At 36.3% G+C, this 12,447-nt stretch overlaps 1 protein-coding gene across 2 annotated transcripts; it reads left to right on the top strand.

Moving 5' to 3' along the window:
- The first annotated feature begins 933 nt into the window (after window positions 1-933).
- LOC117626587 (exosome complex component RRP45A-like) lies at window positions 934-5,679 on the top strand. 2 transcript variants are annotated; one of them, XM_034358333.1, is made up of 9 exons: window positions 934-1,410; window positions 1,775-1,870; window positions 1,966-2,080; window positions 2,479-2,559; window positions 2,657-2,845; window positions 3,213-3,475; window positions 3,928-3,986; window positions 4,731-4,975; window positions 5,252-5,679. In XM_034358333.1, the coding sequence occupies exons 1-8, from the start codon at window positions 1,064-1,066 to the stop codon at window positions 4,952-4,954; spliced, it is 1,374 nt and encodes a 457-aa protein (XP_034214224.1). In that variant the 5' UTR covers window positions 934-1,063; the 3' UTR covers window positions 4,955-4,975; window positions 5,252-5,679. The 2 variants fall into 2 exon arrangements, with proteins under 2 accessions (XP_034214224.1, XP_034214225.1); XM_034358334.1 differs by lacking the exons at window positions 3,928-3,986; window positions 5,252-5,679 and having other exon boundaries at window positions 978-1,410; window positions 4,731-4,858.
- Window positions 5,680-12,447: the final 6,768 nt, after the last annotated feature.

Consider the following 12,447-nt stretch of genomic DNA (forward strand, 5'->3'; position numbering starts at 1 on the left):
TTCCAGCAACAAAATCCAGCCCGGGCAAATGGTGGGACCTAGCAGACTGGGCTGGCCGGAGGGCAAGACTGGCCCGAGTGCTGGCCCGAGGGCAAGGCAGATTTTTTTTTTTTCTCTATACCTTATTTCCATTTTCAATATTTAAGTAAATGTCTTTGTCCTTTTACTTTAATTTATTTTTATATTACTCCATTTACTTAAGTTTACAATGTAAATAAGGAAGTATCCCCTATTTGGATTCAAATAAAAATACTAGAAAATCAAATTCCCATCAAATCAAAATATGAAAAATCGGTTTTAGTGCAAAATACGATTTAAGCTAAAAATGATGGCTCATTAAGTCAATATATACTTCATATTAAAATTTCATAAAATCAAGTTTTCTTATTTGATGTGTAAGGAATAAAAGCCGCCAAAAATTATCTTGAGAAAATGATTATTCCAAAAAATCATTTTTCATACTTAGTCAATATTGCACATCTGCTACAAAAATTCTGGGTTCGCCAATGTCTATAAATACCAACCAATACTCTTCACTTTTAACACCAAATCCTCATACTTTTTTTTTTCCTATAAATACCAACCAATACAACTAATAAAATAAAATCTTATCCGAAAATATTATCCAATATGAATAGTATTGACACGTAGAAACCAAAAAATCTTATCCGAAAATCTTATCCAAATTAATTGTTTAAGTAAAAAAAGTTGTGAAAAAAACAAAAAAATGAATAGTATTTGTCATGGCAAGCCCCAACTGCTAGAAACACATTTTACTGGAGGGGGCTAGGGCAGCCATTATTCACGTGAATAGTGTCTGCCCTAGGACTAATCTTGCCATGACAAGAGGCAACTGGTGGAAATGCTCTAATACAAACTATTGGCACAAGGACAGGCAACCAACGAAGCCCAAACATTCTAAAGATATGACGACGTCGTTTGAATCGTCTTGTTCCCTTTATTATAATTCTCTAAAACCCTAGCAAATAAACAAAACAGACAAAACCACAAACTCTTAAGCCCTCCCCTCTTACTCCTCACTCTCTGACTCTCAAATCCTCCAATGGAGCAGAGATTAGCAAACACATGGCGCATGTCAGTGAACGAGAAGAAGTTCATTGAGACCGCTTTACTCTCCGACCTCCGAATCGATGGCCGTCGCCCCTTCGACTACCGTAACCTCACCATCAAGTTCGGCAAAGACGAGGGCTCGGCGGAGGTCCAGCTTGGCCAAACCCATGTAATGGCCTTCGTCACGGCCCAGCTTATCCAGCCTTACCGGGATAGGCCAAATGACGGCTCTCTCTCCATCTTCACCGAGTTCTCTCCAATGGCCGACCCCTCCTTCGAGCCTGGCCGCCCCGGCGAGTCTGCTGTTGAGCTGGGCCGCGTAATTGACCGAGGTCTTCGGTTAGTTCCTTTTCCCGTTTCTACTATCAATTTGTTTTTACTTTTAATTTTAGTTGAACCTTGTGTGTTTTCCAAATTTGGAATTTTTTTTCGTAATTTATGCATATTTGTATAGGAAAAGTGAGAAATTCAGTACCAAATAAAACATACTCTATGAATCCATTTTTACTTTTGTTTTAAAGTTCGATTTTTGTTATATTTAGTCTTGCTCTGGATATGACGTGCATGGTTAAATTTTTACATTGTTTATAAATTTTTGGGACTAATGAGCTGAACAATATTGTCATTTGAGTAATGAGAAACAAGAAAGAAGAGATATGTGACACGACAGTGTTGTTGTGCATTGAAATGAATTAATATGCAGGGAAAGCAGGGCGGTTGATACAGAATCGCTTTGTGTTCTTTCGGGGAAGTTAGCATGGGCCATCCGTGTTGACCTCCATATTTTAGATAATGGAGGGTAAGCTCTACTTTCTTTCTATTCCGACATTGTATTTTTGTTCTTTACGTTTTCCCTGCTATATATTGAAATCTACCTTTATAAAATGTGGACAGAAACCTTATTGATGCTGCTAATATTGCGGCATTGGCTGCTTTGTTGACTTTTCGGAGGCCTGAGTGCTCCGTGGGGGGAGAAGATGGTCAGGAAGTGATTGTGCATCCACCTGAGGTTAGCTCCTGTTGCTCTCGCTCTGTCTCTGTACACAGATTCTCACTGATCAAGTCCTATTAAATTCTTATATGAAGCGTTTGCATGTAGAACTCAAATTTTCCTGAAGTCCTACTTGAAAATGGATGATATTTTCCGCCAACGAACTGAAACTAGATCCAAACGAAATAAAAATGGATAAATATTCCTAACCAAAAAAACACAATAATCTGAAATTATAAAGTTACCAGAAGACCTGTATGTTGTGGTCAAAAACATTAATTTGTGCTTTTGACACTAGGTGATGAGCTTTGCAAATCAAGACACAAGGAAGTATATGTGTGTGTATTAGTGTAAAATACTATGCATATCACACTGGAATAACCCTTTTAATTTTTATATGTATGGCATTTTGACAGGAGAGGGAGCCACTTCATCTAATCATACACCATCTACCTATAGCAGTAACCTTTGGATTCTTCAGTTTCGAGAGCAGAGTGGTAAGGAAAAGTTTTTTTTCTTTCTAAATATGATGTTTGCATAACACTTGGCTGAAACCGTTAAGTTCTTTGTCTGACTTGATTCGATGCCACATAGGTGATTGATCCAACCCATCATGAAGAGGCTATTATGGGGGGACGAATGACTGCAACACTTAATGCAAATGGAGATGTTTGTGCCATTCAAAAAGCTGGAGGGGAGGGTGTCTTGCAGAGTGTTATAATGCAATGTTTGCGAATTGCCTCTGTCAAGGCTGGTGCTATGACAGAAAAGATAAAGAAGGCGGTGAGGTTTTCACTCTATGAAACAGTCTTTTAATACTTGATTTGACTATCTATCACTTGAAGAAAAATGATAACCCTTTACGAAAAATTCTAGAATCATAACATGAACTGGCTAATCTAGAAGGCAAATGGCAGATTCTTTTTTTTTTTTCCCCTCAAGTACACATCAGTGACATTTTTCATCAATATTGCTTGGAAGGTCTCTTGGAAAAGTACTCATGATCAGAAGAGACTGAATAAGTGTTTACTTCAAATAAATATTTGGATATAACAATCAAGATGTTGATTCATTTGGAAAAGCTTTATGTGGTCAAATGTATTCTCATGTTTCAGCTATTCTTAGTTTTTCTACTGCAATTCAAATGTAGGTTGATTCATACAACACAGAAAGAGCATTACGCAAGATCAAGCGCCGTACATCTTCTGACCCCATGGATGTTGATAGAGGTGCTTCTAATACAGGGTTGACACAAAACTCTTCTGTTTATCATATGGAGAGATTAAAGCCGGTTTCTGAGGAAGGCATTGCTAATCAAAGTGAGGATGTTGAAGGTGAAACTCAATTATCAGACAAAAGGCAAACTAACAAGGTTAATGATGCGAAGAATTTTATTGGGGGGCCCTCAAGTTGGTAAGTTTCTGATTTAATGAAAATTTAGGGCCTCACTCCTGATTATCCCTCCTTTCTGATTATCAAGATGAGTTCAGAATATCCTGGCACACCATCTGTTTCTTATCCACAAATCCTCAGGATGGGAATATATTGAGCAGTGGATGGGTTAAAATTAGACTTCCCTATTTTCTCCTAAAAACTGAACCAAAAATAGGCCGTCAAACAAGTGATTGGGGAAAATGAACATAATTTTATATTCTTGAAACGGGTTCTGTAGGCACATGCACACTGATTTCTATGCTATGAAGAATAAATTTATTCTTTGTATAACTAGTTTCAGTAAAAAAAACATTCTTGATAAGCCCCGGCCCGGCAAAAGTAAATAATTGAATAAATTAGGAAGGTTAGACCTGTATTGATTTATTTGATTCTAGTTTTCTTATTATTATTCTTCTTTCATTTTTCCTCAGGGATCCGTACTCAAAGGGTGTTGATTCGGATTTCTTAAAAGCTTCTCTAGCTTCCCATGGTACTATTTTTTGTGATCACTTATAAGAGTAAAGGAAAATGACCATTTACCTATTGCTGCTCCTTGTGATGACTTTAGCTCATTCCAGAGTTTTTAAGACTAATGATCCTGTTTATTTAGTTATTCATCCTTGTGGAAAGTGGAATTGACTCATAAAATGGGGAAATGCATATTGGTTATGACTTACAAATGAAAAGAAATTATGTAGGTTCTTGGTCTTATGCGACCTGATGGTTAAGAATCATGCTTCCATTTTTGAAATTAAAGTGTTGGCCCCGCTGATAGCATTGAAGTTAGTGAATGGCCGTAGTAGCAGTGGGACAAAGCATCGCAACTTTCATGTTTGTTTAGAAATTCCAACATTGTCTATTGTTTCAATCTTAGATGATTGTATCTAACTTCTCAGTAAAAGAAAAAGAAGAACTCAAGATGCAAATTAACATTGTATTACTGTAGAATTTATTTGACAATGAGCACCTTTCTTTTGGCCTGATGTAATGAGCATGCTTAGTAGTCTATATTTGGCATGTAAGACGTTTGTTCATACTAGTTTCATTCATGAAATGTTCAACTTAGAATGTAGATATAATTATGCATGATTGTGCATACTTATACAGACATGCACATACAGGAAGAGAACTTTTGTTTACATGCATGCACTCCCAGACATGCACATGCACATTTATATGAGATGGAGAGAACTTTAATCTACAGGCATTGACGGCAGATGCATGATATGTGCAGGAATGTCAATGACTACTAAGAAACAAAACGACCCAAAAGGTGAGGAAACAACCAGCGGAGCCAAGCCAGAAGAACCTCCTGAAGATATTAATCCAAAACCTTCACCCATTAGGGCAGCTGAAACTGCAGAACAAACAAATGGAGAGAAAACCTTGAAGGATGCTGTGAAGCCCAAAAACAAAAGACCCAGGAGAAAGAATCGCTCCTCTACAGGTCCAAGCTAGATGGTCTTGTCCTCATGGCATGTATGGTGTTATTCTGTTTCTTGGACATATTTTCATATGTGCTTCTCTGTGCCTTGAGTGTGGATAAATGAATTTTGTAAAAGAAAAAAAAATCATTATCTTTATAAAGCAAGGATATCTCGTCTTCTTACTTACCAAGCTTAGAAAAAGATAATTGATCTGTTTTTTTATCGTTCTGAAAAGTGAATATGTGCTTTCAAATGCTTGGAGTGACAGAAAATTTCGTTTGGTGATATTTTACTGTGCACGTTACTTTCTCACCATGTTACTTGGCAGATACTTGTGTGCTGCAGTTCTCTTTGGAACTCATGAAAGGCAAAAGGAGTTGAACAAGTCTGCTATCAACTGCAAATTGATTCGAGGGGGATCGGTATGGCTAGTAAATTGAGATATGATAGATGATCGTCTGCAACTAAGTCTGGCTTGACCAAGTTGCTTGCAACTGTTGACCAGAAAAATGAAGCATTATCTTGTTCTCATTGTTGGCTAAAGCTGCTAAGTTGCTTCTCATGCAGTTGTGGTGATTCACATCTAACTGTTTAGTTGACATTTAGGATTTTATGTATTGCTCTGTCGTGTACTTTGCGTTGTCATGTATTCTTGTTTTGTTTACCCTTTAGTTTTGGTGTGCAAATTGTACATGAACGAGGTTACTAAAATTACAAAAAAAATTATGTTGCATAAGAAATGATGACTACCCACCACCTACAATTTCATCTTCAGCCTCCTGAATGTGAATGCTTAAGGTAAAGGTGACGTCTAATTTCATTTTGGCAAAAATAAATAAAGAAAGAAATCAACATTAGGTATGAATTGATCAAAAATTCTTTTTGCATTCCCCTACAGCATCGTCACCGCAGTGGAGTAAAATTTAACCAACAAATTCAGGATGGATGCGTGTGTCCTCTATGCCGAGGACAGTTTAACCACCAATTCAGGATGGATTGGTGTGACCTTTATGCCAGGGAGAAATTATATAATACTACAGTAGTATGATTATGTAGTACATTTTGTACATGTGTTATAATATGAATAGACAACATGATTTATTTTTTCCCCTTTTAAGGAATAGTATGAATACATATCCACTAATATTACAATATGTGTACAAAATGTACCACGTGACCGTACTACCATAGTATTCTATAATCTCTCAATATCGAGGACACCAAAATGCTTAACCATGAATGAAGAAATGCATGAGAGACAAGCATATTAACTAGTGATTCTGAGGCCCAAATTCTTGACTGGAGGGGACGCCAAAGACCTCTAATTTTCCATCCATTCGACAGAGAGTAGAGGGCAGAGCTTTCGGTTTTTCATGTTGTTAAAAGAGTAGAACAATCAAGATAGATGACGAGTGCTTGATCAAATTGATCGGATCATTTCTTCAAGTCTACCATTCTATCAGGATACTTCAGTTGCATACATCACCACATCTCCACTTGCCACCTATTATAATTATAAAAGGTTCGTCTTGTCGTGACCAGGGACGGATGTTCATGGAGGGCAGGTTGGGCTACTTCCTGGCCCAAAATTTTTCCCAAAAAAAAAAATATTAAAAAAATACCTACATATCTTTAGTAGCCCTCCCAAAATTAAAATAAATTAAAACCTACAAGCCTTTTGCCTAGTTGACTTTCATATCTCTCCTCTTCTCTTAGCTTCTCCTCTTGGGTTTCTCCTAAATCTTTAACTTTAGTTTTAATTTGAAATTGAGTATTTTAGGGTTTAAGTTAGGCATAAATTATAATTTTGATTTTGTGAAATTAGGGCTTTGATTTTAGGAATTTTGTATAAAAATACATTTGAGGTGTAAGGCTCATTACGTCCCTTGGATTAGGTGTATCTTTTATATATGTTTTTTTAAAAAATTCACTCCTACCGTCAGGAAATATGTAAATTTTGCCGAGCTAGCTTTCAAATCTTGAATCATCAACTGGTCGTGACCTTCTCCTGAATGCTCAAAACCTTTGTTGCTCCACCCTTGCAGGGGCAGAAAAACCATCATTCATGTCAAAGTTAAACCACTTACATTACAATGAGAAATGTTAGCGAGGCCACATAATAGTAACACACTGTATATTACTTCAGTAATAAAGGTATGTCAACCAATATAAGTAGGTCACACAACCATTAGATATGCAGTACACAATACAATATTGTAATGAGGTCTCCCTAGCATCTATCTTTGAAGGTTCAACTAACATCTAGGGAGGTCGGCTACCTCCAAGGACTGACCTATGTGTAGGTTGAAGTCGGCTTCAACCTAGGGCAAAATTTCTAAGTTGGTGTAAATTTTGTAAGGTTATTTCTACTACAATAAATATTAGCCTACCACTGCAGCATATAAATATTAGGCTATTAGCCCACGCCTACATGTCTTTTCTTGTTCTAATATTAGTACATTCATTCTGTGTGTCTCTTTAACATGAGATATTTAATAATAAAATAATAAAAGACAACATGAGATATTTGATACAAAAGAAATGGTGGGAATTTCAATCAGGAAGGCATTAACGTTGGCTTGGTTTCTCCGTTATCTTTTCTCTACGCTACCAAAAGTCTATTTTCATCGCATTGAACTTGATAAGGAGGCAAGAGAGAATCATAAGCTCTCCTTTCACTTCACTATTGCACATTTCATCTATTTTTTTCAGGGAACGTGAAATCAATTTGTAAAAATCATGACATTGATGTGCCATATATGAGTGCTTGTTATAAAGTTGGATCGGTCTTTCTCTAATGCGGACGTCCACATGCTTTGAAAATTCAGTCGTCCCTTTCTCAGCTTGTTTTTTCAAGTGGATTGAATTTCTGAAATTCCAAGTAGTCCACAATTTGCCTATATAAATAATTTATATAAAAAGCAATCATAGGTTTGGGAACGTCCAGATGCAGAAGAAGAAAGCACATAAAGCACATGTGGGAAAGTGAAGTTGCAGAAGAAGAAAGCACTCCCATTGGTTGCTCTCACGTCTCTTGCAACATGTTTTTGTTTATATATACAAAATGTGCACCTCTTGGAATTGAAGGAATGCAATCCAACTGCAAAAAAATAAGGTGTGGAGAGGATGATCGGATTTTAACAATATGCGGAGGTCCGCATTAGAGAAAAATTATATATATATTGGTTTATAATTGATAAAAAATAACAAAAAATGTCCACTTATGTAAATATTCCTAGGCCTGCCATTGGCCACCACTAACACTGTCTCTAAATTTGACCGAAAATGTAAGAGAGGACTAACTGTGCTTAACGGAAGTGGAGCACAAATTCAAGACCATTACCCCTAAATAGCCACTAACAACAAAAACAATTTTGAAAAAGAACAAAAGATAAAGCTTCGTTAAAAGAGGACTTGACAATGTTAGCCCACCTCCCTAGTAATTTTGGGCGGTGGATGTAATAAAGTACCATTGTGATTTGTTGAATTTTTTTAAAGAAGCGTGGCCAGTGTAATAAGTAAAAGAAATCAAAGTGAAGGGGACCTAAGGATGGCGTTGGTTACTTACTACACCCCCTACGTACTACTTTTTCAAACTTAGTTTTAAGAAAAATGCGGACGTCAGCATTATATATATAATTTTTTTATTGAGGGATCTATTAAATAAATTTATTTGAGGGACATCGTTGTAGGGGTCACTTTACATTGTATTTCACTAAATCAAACTGTCTATTTTTTAGATAATCATTCAAAGATTATCTCTATAAAAAATTGCTTGAATCTGATATCATTTGACCACTTAATTGAATTATTGAAATTTTAGTACTTTCTTGAAGCACTGTGTTCATTGACTTTGTAGGACACAATTGGATATCGAAACGGTTTTCAATTTGTCTAATTTTTTTGCAAGGATTTAAGAAATAAATGGTTTGGATATCGTTGAAAAAAAAATTCATAGGGGACCCTAAAGGGTGTCCCTTAAATAAAATTATTCTCTAGTACGAACGTCCGAAAACTTCTTAATGTTTGGACTCGTTTTGTTTTTTCCCATGATCTAAATGAATTCATTCATTCAATGGAAAGGAAACCATTTCTCTTTTTTTTTTCTTTTTTTTTTGTTTTTGTTTTTGTTTTTGTGTGCATCTTTCTTTCTTTTCATTTTAAAAAAAGGCTTATTTTTTGATATACCCCCCTGAAAGTGGATTTTAGTCTCACTTTGCCCACTGAAACTCATTTTGTCTCACTTTACCCTATATTTCACACAAACTTGTCTCACTTTACCCCATTTTCATAAAATATTAATTAAAATTTTCAATTTCAATTTTAAAACTTAAATTCCATAAATTAAAAAAATGGTAAAGAAAATTAATATTTTAGAAAAAATAAGATTAAAACAAAACAAAAATTACATCCCCACCCCTGCCCCTCCACCTCCCCATTTGTCTCCCCCTAACCCCTCTCTCTCTCTCTCTCTCTCTCTCTCTCTCCCTAAAAATCTCAGCCAAGTCTCATTTTTCTCAAGTGTAAGGGGGAGACGAACCCCTAAAAATCAAAATTTAAGTAAAAACTGACGTAACTACCCTATTTCTAAGCTAGAGAAAATCAAGATTGTATTTTTATTTTTTTGTGTTTTTTTGAGAAAAATGATTCCTAGTATTGAAGAAAGAGTACAAATAGCTTAGAACTTAAAATTACAAAAACAAAGCGAAAAAGGATCATAAGAGAGGCACCTGGTGGCGATGGGAGTGGCAAATTTTTGTTTTGTTTTAATCTTATTTTTTCTAAAATATTAATTTTCTTTATAATTTTTTTTTTTTATGGATTTTAAGTTTTATTGAAATTTCAAATTTTAATTAATATTTTATAATAATAAAAAATGGAGTAAAGTGAGACAAGTTTGTGTGAAATGTAGAGTAAAATGAAACAAAATAAGTTTCAGGGGGCAAAATGAGATTGGAATACACTTTAAGGGTTATATATAATAAAAAAAAGCCTTGAAAAAAGGGCACTAAAGCACACATAACAGCCTCCAACTTCTCTCCACAGTCCACCAATGAAGGAAAAGCTAAATCTGGAGGTGATATTTCTATTCTACCTTTACCAAGAAAAGGGATAAAAGTGTTTGGGTTGATTTATTAGTACAAAGTAGGCAAAAAAACAAGTAGTCCACACGCCACACGTTAGAAAAAATATGGACGTCCATAGTAGAGAACAACTCTCTCTCTCTCTCTCTCTCTCTCTCTCTCTCTCTCTCTCTCTCTCTATATATATATATAGAGAGAGAGAGAGCTTCCGTTAAGGGACAAATAAGCTTATTTTAGGGACATTATTATAGGGCTCACTCCGCATTATATTTCACTAATCCAATCCGTCGATTTGTTAGATAATCATTCAAAGATCATCTCTACAAAAACTTATTTGAATCCAATATCATTTGACCACTTAACTGAGTTATTGAAATTTTAGTACTTTTTTTAAGCCTTGTGTTCATTGATTTTGTAGGACACAATTGGATGCCGGAACGGTTTTTGATTTGTCTAATTTTTTGTGAGGATGATCTATGAATATAGACTTAAAAACTAGATAGTTTGGATCGTTGATTTTTCTTTTCTTTTTTTCTTTTTTTTTTGTAGGGGGCCCTACAAAACTATATAGACTTAAAAACTATATATATATATATATATATATCTACAAAATAGACGGTTTGGATTAGTGAAATGCAATGCGAAGTAGGCCCTACAAGGGTGTCCCTCAATAGAAGCTCTTTGTATATATGGGAGCATTTTTACTCACCACTTTAATCCAAGGTGTACCCTCACCACCCTTCTTAAAATTTTACACATGTCCATTTTTGTAGCCATAGTTAACTCTTTGTTTTTAAATATTTAAAGCTATAAAAAAAAAAGTTAAATAATAATTAAATAACATTAACACCTCACTCATTCCCTCTCCCCTCATCTCGACCAACCCCTGTTAAATAATAATTAAATAACATTAGCCCCTCACTCATTCCCTTTTCCCTCATCCCGACCCATCCCCGCACCCTATCCCTAGTAGCCACCATTCCCCAACAACACCCCTCGTTCACCCTTTTCCATCCCCACCCAACGAAGTCTACTCCCAACAACAACCTCATACCCTCTAATGTAAAACCAGAATTCAATCCTTTCAGGCTTAGTTTAAATGGTAGATTGGACATAGTGTTGAAGCAAAATTTCGTATGGGGAATATTTGTAGGTTGATTCCTTGACCTTCGATCTTCCTTCTCTCTCTTCCTCGCTCTTTGCGAAATAAATATGAGTAAATAGACCACACTCGAGGGGTGTTGGCCAAAGGCTCTTTGATTCCTAAGTTAGTTCAATTGGATCTTGATAAAGATACAACAATAGCTAAAATAGATGGAGTTTTCTCTCATGGGGAGAGCCGGGTGGCCAGAGCCTTATGTGGTGGCACTTAGCCGTGTGGGAGAGAGAGTGACAGCAAGAAAGGGTTTTTAGGGTGAGAAAGAGTTACCTAGAATTGTCTTGTGTAGTCATGTATTTATAGGCTCCTTGTGTGCTAGGGTTTGAAGAATAATCCTTATTTCTTAAGGATTATTCTTACCCATAAATAGAAGATTGGAATTAATCAAGGAGATTTGATGGAAATCTCATCCTTGATTTCGGGAGATATTCCCATCTTAAATCAAGATAATTTCCCTAATTAAATAGGATTTAATTAGGGTAATAAGTTGACCTAAGGAAAATTTCTTTTCCACATGTAGTCCCTTTATTGGTTGCCAAAGTACGTGTTCCCACAAATGTCCCCCTAGCTTCTGCATAGTGCTTATGTGGCATGGAGGAGATGAGAAATATTTATTAGGCTTTCCAACTGCATGGGCTTCCAATTTTGACTTGGGCTCCTAGCTGGAATAGGCTTGTGACTCCTTGTTGGTCAAGGATACCCAACTGCTATAAATGCAAGGCTTATCTTCATTCCTCTTCATATCTCAAACTTGTTTTCCTCTACTTTATAGCTTGTGAGAGAGACATTGGAGGATTGTACTGCTTGTTAAGGAGAGGAGTTGTCGTGCACACCAAGATAGGTCACACTTGGGTTTTTATTTTTCTTCAATTTTTTTTTCGCAGCAAGGACCAAGTGGCTGGTTAGTGTCGATTATGGCCGTCACCTGTTTGTTGCTGTTGATTGTAGCAATCACCTGCTGTTTGCTGTCGACTGTGGTCAGTTGCTGTTGTGGGCCTGCTAGGGTTGCGACCTCTTGCCTTGTGCTACTTGGGCCGCGGTTTTCCTTGGGCCACGTCTTGGCTTGTGCTGGCCGGCTAGGGCAATGTCTTGCTATGATACGTCTCGAATAGCTGATTTATCCAAAGTTTTGTTACATGTGAGTTTTTATGGCCAACCGACTTCTACCTTTTGCTTGCAGTTCATAAGATCAGTAAAAGGCTTAATCTCGAGCCGTACATTGCCAAAGTTTGTCAGACCATGAAAGCAGGAACGTGGTCTGCCCCCAGCTGGTGATGTTTA

Source organism: Prunus dulcis, chromosome 4 (genome assembly GCF_902201215.1).
Source record: "Prunus dulcis chromosome 4, ALMONDv2, whole genome shotgun sequence".
Lineage (NCBI taxonomy): Eukaryota > Viridiplantae > Streptophyta > Magnoliopsida > Rosales > Rosaceae > Prunus > Prunus dulcis.

Excerpts from the sequence above, each read along its gene's own strand:
- LOC117626587 (XM_034358333.1), top strand. The coding sequence starts at position 1,064 with ATGGAGCAGAGATTAGCAAACACATGGCGCATGTCAGTGAACGAGAAG. Across the intron at positions 1,411-1,774 it reads GTAATTGACCGAGGTCTTCG|GGAAAGCAGGGCGGTTGATA; the intron begins GTTAGTTCCTTT and ends ATTAATATGCAG. Across the intron at positions 1,871-1,965 it reads CATATTTTAGATAATGGAGG|AAACCTTATTGATGCTGCTA; the intron begins GTAAGCTCTACT and ends AAATGTGGACAG.